Source organism: Paramisgurnus dabryanus, chromosome 24 (assembly GCF_030506205.2).
Source record: "Paramisgurnus dabryanus chromosome 24, PD_genome_1.1, whole genome shotgun sequence".
NCBI lineage: Eukaryota > Metazoa > Chordata > Actinopteri > Cypriniformes > Cobitidae > Paramisgurnus > Paramisgurnus dabryanus.
The window spans coordinates 325,148-336,326 of NC_133360.1; the positions used below are offsets into that span (position 1 = coordinate 325,148).

The following is an 11,179-nucleotide window of genomic DNA, read 5'->3' on the forward strand; positions in this document are numbered from 1 at the left end:
TATACAAAAAAACATTTTGTAAACATATTCCAAAATATAGTTCAGCAAAAATATATTTTTGCCGTATGGGGATATTTAAATCATACATTTGTTTTTGAGACTTTTCTTTTAAATAAATCTCTCGAAACATTTGTCATAAAGCTAACCCGTGTAAAGTTTCCTCATGTAGTGGCGCCATCCAGTGGACATCACGTTAAGAACACAAACAACTGTTGATGTTAGCTGAATATTGATTATTTTTACTTTATTGTTATTTATTTTGGGAGTAAAATCAATATCAATTATCATAAGATTTAGATGTTTCCATTTTGGAAAACTCTTTAATCTTTCAAACCTTCACGTGCAAGGTACAGTGTTTACTTTGTATGTATAGTGTTTGCTCCTTACACAAAATGTCAAATTTTCACATTTGTAAGTCGCTTTGAATAAAACTGCATCTGCTCAATGTAAATGTATGTAAATATTGTTGCCATAAAATCAGTATATTTGGGCGGGACTTACAACTCTGTCGACACGCCCAAACACTGACGTCACTTTCTACCCCACTCACAGTCGCACCAGATCCGCGCTTCATTCACTCTCACCTGCACGCGCGCAGTGGATATGTAAACACACTCATTTTCATCATCATCATCATCATCATCATCAGTGGGTCATGGAGACTGACTGGTCCGGTCGGGTTCTCGAGGGTTCGGGTGAGCTGTCTGCCGGTGTTGTGCACGTGAAGCGGCAGGCGGTGAAGAGACACTATCACAAACACAACCTGAAACACAGATACGAGTTCCTCGAGACTCTCGGTAAAGGGACATACGGACGAGTGACGAAAGCGATGGACCGAACCGGCAGAACGGTGAGCTAACAATAAATCATCAAAAACACATCGAGACTGAATAAAATCATTCATAAACACTTCAATGAATTCATCACATCAGTGAAAGCATGCAAGGATATAAAGATGAGATATTTGTATTGTTTTTCTTACAGTCCTCTCAGATTGATTTATATTTACATTAAACTACTGTAACAGCATTGCTGTATTTCTACAGTATTGACATTGTTATTAAATTGTCGCGTGCACTGTAAAAAAAACTTAAATTGCACTTAAATTTTAATTGTAGAATTGAAAGTCAACATTTAATTTTGTTATTTTACTTTATTTAATTTTTGCTATTATTATTGTTGTTGTTTTTATACTTTATACAAATACTGCACGTTAGGCCAACATATTTACAGTAGCTGTAATGAACAGACCTAGACAGAGTAAAAAAACAAACAAATAAATAATAATAACAGTAAATAAAATAAAAGTATTCCTGTATATCTATACCCTGTAATGCACTGTAAGTCCCTTTGGATAAAAGCGTCTGCCAAATGCATACATGAAATATAATAATGAAAGGCCAAAATGATTGCGTCACATGTAAAGACAAAAGACCAAAAGTCTTCCCAGACTGAGACCCCTGCTTTGTTCTTATCATGTAGTTTGTAAAGCAAACGCTGGTATGAAGGTGTCTTAGTCATTATGTTGACCCCCATTCTTTGAACTCTGGGGTTTTAGGAGATTTCTAGTGTTTTAAAATGACTCGAGTGTCACTGAGACCCCCATCATAATCACCGTGAACTCTCTGTTCCTTGTCTCCCAATAGACACAACCTTGGTGATAACAGTATTGTTGTTCGAAGCCATTTGCTCAAAATATTTAAAGTTTGGTGCCGTAAAGGCTGAATTATTGGACAATCTATTTTCAGCATTATTTGTATAATTTATAGCAACTCCTCACTAGTCAAAAAAGATGAAATAAATTGAAAATTCAAATTAATGTAAGTGCAACAAGGATTTTATTACAGTGAAGATATTTTTCGGAAAACACTTAAACACTTTATTGGGTGTGTGTCCTTAAAAACAATAGTAAAACTTGTAATGAAAGATCTATAAGAAGTCATATAATGAATTATTTCCCAGTCTTTTATGCTAAAAATCTGTTGAATTTTAGGGCGTGTAAGATATATAATTGATTCGATTGATCTCCTGCAGAATTCTGTGTAATGTCATTTGATATGCAGTGTGTGTCTTGTTTGTGTGACCTTTTGTATGACAATGTTAACATTATGAGTAATGATACACACACACAGAGTTGTGTCTATACAAGCACTTTCCTTTAAAGCTTAAGCAAACATAAAACAGGTTCTGGGTTACCGCCCTGCCTTTAGAAAGCACCTTTAAATAGCCGGCGGGTCAATTCAGCTTCTGAATGTAAGACGCAGGCACTCGCACGCACATTTCAATGATTATACGCCACAATATTCTGTATTAAACACATACACGTCAACGCAATAATAAGAAATTATTATAGTGTTTTTTCTATTATGAAATTATTTTGTAATACAACCTGTTTATATTTCATTGAAGTGATGTAGTTGTGCATGTGTTTATGATATGAGAGTATAGAGGTCAGGTAAGTTAGGGTTGAGCCATCATCAGGTGAGCGTGGGTTTGTGTTATATAAGCTGCATGTGTGGATGTGAAACACAAGATTTAGATGGAGAACAACCGATCCCTTGTGTCAATAACACAAAGAGTTTGCTAGGAAAGAGAAAGTCAATGTTCAATAATCTCACCTGAACTGATCAGACAAATATCAGACTCAGGTTCATTCAGGGTTTTTAGTTGTCAGGTGAATAAAAAGAAGATTTGTTCTTTAAATTGAAAAGCTACAGTTTTTAAAATGATATTAAGTAGGAAAGAAGTGAAAATTAAGTTTTGATTTATTGATTCAGCATAAGTTTTTGACGTACATTGACGTATTGAAATATGAAAAAGTCCCTGAAAGTCCTCTCTAGTACAAAACATCTTTTTTGGACTTGTTCTAGTAAGATGAAATCTGATGGGAATGTTGGGTGGGTGGTTTTCAGGTAAGGGTAACATTCCTGTCTTAAATTCCAGAATTCCAGCCTGAGGTCATCACAGCCAAAACTGAGATGTTTGACCCAACATGTCTATATATGTGAAATTCCAGTTTATACGGCAAATATTATTTGTTATCATCATCCTGTCCTGCTGAGGTCATAACCGAGTTTTCTTACCCGGCTGGCATGTGTTAGAAGTATTTGCCAATGGTTTAAGAAAAATAAACTTGATTCAAGACAAATTAAACCGGTCAAAAGAGTTGAAACACTTGACTCAAATGTTACCTATGATCTTAAAAATCATTTAATCTGAAATTACTTTTGGAGACAAAAATATAGCTGTGCCAAACAGATTAATATCTGTTATTAAAAAGCTAAAAAATTTTTTAAAAATAATATTTTTGAAATTAGACTGAATATTGAAGAAAATCAGCCAATAAGAGCCCAGATTAAATGTGAACACCTTTAATATTTTTTAAAATTCATCCTAAGGTGAAGCTTCTTGATAAAATGACACGATGATTGCACTTCAGATGATAAAATATTACAGAGCTTTGATTTCTTTTAGTCACACCATCATTCCCAGTTTTCATTTCTGTTATGCCATAGTTTGGATGAGTTATTTTATTATTATTATAACTTTGAGCAGCAGTGTATATTCTTTAAAATCAAAATCAAGTCTTAGTATACACAACACATATCATCACATGATCGTAGTACAACCACAGTGTTATGTAAATGATCTGGTTTGTGTTTGTGGTTTGATATTTTCCATTTCAAGCTCATTTGAGTTGGTTAATGTTTATAAAATCGTTCACAGAGAAACAGAAACGACCTTGAGAAATGATTTCCTCTCATCAAATCTCTTGACACAAAGAAACCTCAGACAGGGATTTTCCTTCAGGATTTTAAAGATTTCCGTTTCCTTATTGTAATGAATGAAGCATTGCTCAGTGTTGTGATTTGTAGTAGAAAGTTTACTGTAATCTTATTCTTTACGGTAAAGAGAAAGTGAATGTTTGATCGTATAAATCCCTACACCCCACAGAGATAAGATCTTCTGTGACCTCATTTCTCTTGAGGAAAGACACGCTTCATTCGTCTGATAACACACTGATCCGGCTATTTCTAGATGTTTAGACAATTTGAGTCAATTTCCCGATAACTGAGAGACTATAGAAACATTAGTGTGGTATTTCCCCTCAATCTGTCACTGTTTCCTCTTCGTACAACAATATAAACAGCAGGAACAGGTTTGTTGGGTATAGATTTCATTATACAGTTTTCACAACATCTGAATCTTCTCCTGTGACATCGGTCGGGATGATAAAGAGGAGATTTGTGATGGCATTTATTGGTGTGAAATTCCTCTTCGGGTCTAAACCAGTCCAGGTCTGTTTGTTCATCTGTCATTTTATTTCTGACCCTTCACAGACCCGTCTGCCACAAACACACAAATACACTCTGGAATCTCAAACATCTCGGCCTGACGACTCATAAACAATTGATATTCGCATACAGACACACAAAAGAGTCTGATTATAAAGACACAAAGGTGATATGCAAACTCATCCTTCCAAATGCAAAGTGTCTCACACGAGGACACATTTCCACTGCTTTGTGTTTCATTGACATCATCCCTATTCGAAAAACTGTAAACAACTTCGACACAATCGCCGTGAGACGATCACGAGGTCTTAAATTCTCTGTCGCACCCAATTGACGTTGTGTTTCTTTTCTTCACAAACATTTACTACAGTCATCTCAGTTAACACTTAAATATACGGTTACGTCTTACATTTTTGTGTGACAATGCCAAGGTAGCGCAGTTTTACTATAACAACAATAACGGTAGGAAATGTGATAACCCCATATAGCACACTATATCCACAAAAGTAATTTGTACATTTAGCAGACACATTTATTCAAAGATTAGAAAACAGTAAAGCAATCTTGAAGGCAATATGAAGACAATAATACAAGAAGTGCTTGCAATTTTATTTCGCAAAAATATTATGATACGTAACTTAAAAAATGACTCTACTAATCAAACGATTGAGATTATTCAGATCATTAATTTCTCGTTTGTGTGTTTGTATTTCAGGTGGCCATCAAATCCATCCGAAAGGAAAAGATTAAAGACGAGCAGGATTTAATTCACATTCGACGTGAGATTGAGATCATGTCATCACTCGGTCATCCGCACATCATCACCATATATGAAGGTCTGTGATTACACAATACTTTACCGTTTTTGTGTAGAGAGAAAGAGCTGTGACATCCCGTAACCAGATAGCTGTGATTATTCACGCTATGTAACGGCTTCTTCTCTGTCACGCCAATCTCTTTGTTCACATTATGTAAGACTCCCCCCAAAAAACACATTTAGTCTGCTTCACTGCACCTCATTCAACGACTCAACGCATCTCCTCTCCCGACAAAAAACAAAACATCAATAGGCTGCTACCTCTTTCATAGATTATAAAAGCTTTATATTTCACAATTGTATACAGGATCATTTTATTACTTAAAAATTGAGAATAATTGTGAGGTACAGTATGATGCATACACATGTTTTAATGTTAACCTGTGTGTCTTTGTCTTTCAGTTTTTGAGAATAAAGATAAGATAGTGATTGTGATGGAGTACGCCAGTAAAGGAGATCTGTACGACTACATCAGTGAGAAACAACACATCTCTGAGACCGAAGCCAGACATTTATTCAGACAGATCGTTTCTGCTGTTCAATACTGTCACAGGGTGAGAACACAAACACACACACAAAAAACAATATAAAACACATACTTGTCCATTAGGGGCAAACAAAAAATATCCTCTACATGTAATCATTATAATGTCACATTCTTCTAAGTATAAATATGAGTCAAGTATCATGTGAGTATTTCTTAGTAAGTCTCTAAAGCTACCCATAAATCTCTTGTGCCCTGAGGAAAACCCAGAGAAACGAGCCACAACATCTCTGTGATGCACTAGAAATACTAAATAAAGGATTGCATAACACACAATACACCTGACATGACTGAACACCTAGCTGCGTTATTTTCTAAATGTAAACAGAAAAATATTTTGCGTTATTTTTCGAAAAAAATATATGCTTTATTTTCTAAATGTCAACAAAAATCTTTGCCGTTATTTTCTTAATGTCAACAAAAATCTTTTAGAAAATAACGCATATATTTTTTGTCAACATTTTGTCAACATTTCGAAAATAATGCAAATGTCAACAAAAAATATATGTGTTGTTTTCTAAATGTCAACAAAAATCTTTGGTGTTATTTTCTAAATGTCAACAAAAATCTTTTGCGTTATTTTTCGAAAAAAATATATGCGTTATTTTCTAAATGTCAACAAAAATCTTTGCCGTTATTTTCTTAATGTCAACAAAAATCTTTGGCGTTATTTTCTTAATGTCAACAAAAATCTTTTAGAAAATAACGGATATATTTTTTGTCAACATTTCGAAAATAATGCAAATGTCAACAAAAAATATATGTGTTATTTTCTAAATGTCAACAAAAATCTTTGGTGTTATTTTCTAATTGTCAACAAAAATCTTTGCCGTTATTTTCTTAATGTCAACAAATATCTTTGGCGTTATTTTCTTAATGTCAACAAAAATCTTTTAGAAAATAACGCATATATTTTTTGTCAACATTTCGAAAATAATGCAAATGTCAACAAAAAGTATATGCGCTATTTTCTAAATGTCAACAAAAATCTTTGGCGTTATTTTCTAAATGTCAACAAAAATCTTTGGTGTTATTTTCTAAATGTCAACAAAAATCTATTTGAAAATAACACAAATAATTTTTTGTTGACATTTAGAAAATAATGCATATATTTTTGTCGACATGCATTATTTTCTAAATGTCAACAAAAATCTTTGGCGTTATTTTCTAAATGTCAACAAAAATCTATTTGAAAATAACACAAAAGATTTTTTGTTGACATTTAGAAAATAATGCATATATTTTTGTCGACATGCATTATTTTCTAAATGTCAACAAAAATCTTTGGCGTTATTTTTTAAATGTGAACAAAAATCATTTAGAAAATAACACAAAAGATTTTTGTTGACATTTAGAAAATAATGCAAATGTCGACAATTAATATATGCGTTATTTTCTAAATGTGAACAAAAATCTTTGGCGTTATTTTCTAAATGTTGACAAAAATCTGTGGCGTTATTTTCTAAATGTCAACAAAAAATTTTTGCTAAATGATTTTCCATTAACCAATGTTATGCGACTAAAATTTAATTTTGTTCTCTCGCCTTGGCCTCATATGGCGCCGCGCAGACCGACATGCGTATGACAGCAAAATACTGGGAGAGCAACTCAAAAGCATACAGGGCAGTCGACTCACCAATTGCTCTCGTGGTATTTTGATGTAAGCGCTTGTCGGTTCTTGTGACGGCCCATAAACTTGACCACACCTCCTTGTCTTGTCCTCCAATCAAACATACCGTGCCATATTTAAAGAATGATCATGTGACTTTAACACATGTCAGGTGACTTGTAAATTTGTTTCCATTGAAGTTTTGCGATATATTCCTTTTTCGAATTGCCCAAAAAAGCAACTCACCTGAATTGGGCGCATTTTCAAGTCGTCACTTCAATTTGCGCAATTTGAAGGGTAATCAAAACGCAGCTACTGTCAGATAGACGCATGAGTTTCAGACAGACTACACATCACTGGCTCTTTATAATGCATGCATAAACACCAATGCAAACAACAATAACAACATTTTCACATAACAAGTCCTCACGCAATGTTTTAAAACATCTGTAAGACTGAAAACAAACACACCCTGATTTAAAAAAGTATGTAAGCTTTGAGTTAAACCTGATGTACGTTACACCCATGAAGAAATCATTGCGAGGCCTTTAAGAGTAAACTCAACTGTCTGCTATTGGTGTTTTTGGCTTGCGGTGTTAAATGAGGCGAGGCGAGACCTCAGACGTATTTTGCCCTCCTACAGAACAACACACAATCCTGCATACCACACATTCCACACACAGCTCGCCCATTCTGTTCTGACCCCGAACGCTCCCGCTGCGTCTATGTCCTTATTTAGAGATCATACAAAGATAAAAGAGGGTAAAGGTTAACCTCGTTTTACCTTCCATAGGTCACGACACTGAACTTGCTTAGGAAAACTAAAATGATTTCGCTGACGTAGAAATCTTAAACTGTTAGGTGGTTTCCAGATGTTTCTTGTCATAATAATGAAAGTGTTAATAGTGAAACTGTTGCATCATTGACTAACAATAAAACAATGAGTGTGTCTATAACCCCAATATCTGTGCTGTTTCTGTTCAACAGAATGGGATCGTTCATCGTGACCTGAAGTTGGAAAACATCCTATTAGACGGCGACGGAAATATCAAAGTGAGTTCTGTAGAGATTCTCAAAGTCATTGAGCTTCATTAAACATAAGCGAAACTAATTTCTGTAAAACCAGTTCTTGAAAAAAGTTTACACAGACTCCCTCTCAACACTTTATTGCTCTTACTTCTGTTTTCTCTGGGATTATTAAGCAATAAACCCTAAAACAAGCATGCATGCAGGACAGAAATACAGATAACAGTGTAACTTGTCTTTTGTTATATAAGAGGTCAACAGGTAGTTTGTTACTGACTGAACTGACTTTCTGTCCTCAGATTGCTGACTTTGGGCTGTCTAATCTGTATCAAGATGATAAATTCCTGCAGACGTACTGCGGTAGTCCTCTATACGCTTCTCCAGAGATTGTGAACGGGAGACCGTACAGAGGTCCAGAGGTGGACTGCTGGTCTCTGGGGGTTTTGCTTTATACATTGGTGCATGGAGCGATGCCTTTCGATGGACATGACTACAAGAACTTAGTCCACCAGATTAGCACCGGAGACTACCGCAAACCAACTAAACCTTCCGGTATGAGACATGGTTGACCGCTTCTAAGATCAACAGCGTATTTAATATAAAACTGTATTATCATGTTTGTCAAAGGGGCAGAGTATCTCTAAAGTTATTTTATCAAGACACCACCCCTTTTTACAATACTGTAACAGACAGTGCTTATCTTTTCCTAGCATATAATAAACTAAATTGCTTGCTTGCCTTAGCAGTGAAAACTACTGCACATTTTGGAGATATGAGATGATCATATGACTTTCCCCCCAACAGATGCATGTGGTTTGATCCGCTGGATGTTGATGGTGAACCCAGAACGCAGAGCTACGTTAGAGGAGATCGCTGGACACTGGTGGCTCAACTGGGGCTATCAGCTCCCCCTACTGGCACAGAACGAAAGCGCAGCCCGCCAAGGACCAGATCGCTTGGCTGCTGCGTCTCAAACGGGTTGCCCGACCCGCATCGCAGACTGGTTGCGTCGCACCTCTCGTCCTCTTCTACAGAGCGGCTCGAAGATGCGCTGTCTGTTGCGGTCGAGTGGAGCAACCGGAGGAGAGCCGGTTCAGCGTCAGCGCTCCATACGCAGGTCACGTAAAGAAAACAACGTCTCTCAGACAATGCAAGAAAGCTCCACTCCTCGACCCCACAAAGGCATTTTGAAAAAGCGGGGCAGTCTGAGACAGAAACCACCCGTTGATGCCCAATCTACACCGTTGGAGGAGAAAAGCCCGAACACTTTTACCTCCAGTGCCGCTGAGCCGCCTGTGCTACCTCCGCCCCCTAAAGGCATTTTGAAGAAGCCGCCCGAAAGCAAGTCGGACTATTATTCCTCTTCCCCGGACAGCAGCGACTCCACCCAGACACGCCTGTGCCCATCATCCATGGGACATCGCAAGGGTATCCTTAAACGCCATGGGAAGTTTTCCAGCGGCCTGCAAGAATTTGGATCGCTGGACCAGCTCGCGTCCACTTTACCCGCGGGAGGAAACCGATCCCGGCCCAGCGGAGCAATCAGTGAGGACAGCATCCTCTCATCAGAGTCCTTCGACAGACTCGATCTACCAGATCGCGAGATTCCAGTCACCCCGATGGATCGTCCATCAGGGGGTGGTCGGATGCGAGGATGCGTGTCAGTGGATAATCTGCTGGACAGGTCTGCCCTGCGGCAAGGACGCTGGGACATGGACACCGCTTGTTATCGTGCCGGAGTGTCCGATAGTGCGTTTTCAATTGCTGAATGTCAGAATGTAACTCAGACTTCCAAAGAAGTCTTTGTCAAGGCGTAGCGTACTTTAAAAACGATGCAACCTTTACGTTGTGCTTGGAAAGTGCACTGGCCGTACGGGATTTTCAGAGTCATTGAGGAATTTCTTCATGGAGTAATGATTGTGGCTAGTAAAGAAATGATTTTAGGCCAGGTAGAAAACAGAGCATCACTGAGGACAACAAGTCCTGTGAGGTCTGCTCAGACAAAAGCTTTTATAACGTAGGTTTTTCCCCAATATTGTTTAAGGTGTTGGCTTACTGTATGAAAACGATGCCAAAGATGAATCTGGGCAGAAGTTCAGAACACTATGTGAATTAAGTTCACCTGTTTGTTTTAAAGACTTATTGGTGGGAACTTTCCAGAAACGTACACAACAAATATAGTTACAAACCTGCAGAAGAAGAAAAGCAGGTCACACGACAAGAACAGAATGCACAGAAGAATGTTGCCACAGTGGTTTACTAGAAGGCTTTTGAAGATCAGATGTTTATAACACTATTAACTTCTCAGAATTGACAAGTGCTATAAATACAATTAACTTTTATCTGCTTCCGGGTTTATGAGGTCCAGACTTTAGTATCGATAGGAGCGATAAGAGTCTTTTTATTGTTTTCAGGATCACACAGTCACCTATGTGGAAAATAATCCTGTATTTAGAAGTATTAAACGGATCTGTTGACATTTTGGTGGTTGTTTTTAGTTTCATCTGAACATTTTGTATTTATGTCAACTCATTACACAGCATTCACAAACACAAAATTGTGTTATTTCTCTTTAAGTGTCATGGGGTGGGGGGGTGACAGTAAGATGTCTATGAGAGAAGCTGTGTTGTGGGTTTAACTGTGATATCTGTGAACCACTCAGGTGTATTTGATCAGTTTGTGTTTGAGTTTCTGCATGTTTATTTTCCAGTCTATGAATCAGTGAAGCAAATAAACTGCAGATAAAATGACTTGATTCTTGTGTTTACATCATTTATGACTTCTGCTGTAATGCTGCATCCTAGTTTACATAATGTATAGCATTCAAAATTAAAATTAAGTCCACCAGAGATCATAAGTGCAAGAATTTAAAGTGTACCATTAGGCAT

The 11,179-nt window shown here is 36.9% G+C and overlaps 1 protein-coding gene across 1 annotated transcript; it reads left to right on the top strand.

Annotated features, from left to right (window-relative positions):
* The first annotated feature begins 563 nt into the window (after positions 1-563).
* On the top strand, positions 564-11,041 carry nuak2 (NUAK family, SNF1-like kinase, 2). The gene is made up of 6 exons (XM_065266105.2): positions 564-850; positions 5,011-5,131; positions 5,515-5,666; positions 8,253-8,318; positions 8,591-8,843; positions 9,096-11,041. The coding sequence occupies exons 1-6, from the start codon at positions 656-658 to the stop codon at positions 10,106-10,108; spliced, it is 1,800 nt and encodes a 599-aa protein (XP_065122177.2). The 5' UTR covers positions 564-655; the 3' UTR covers positions 10,109-11,041.
* The last annotated feature ends 138 nt before the right edge of the window (positions 11,042-11,179 follow it).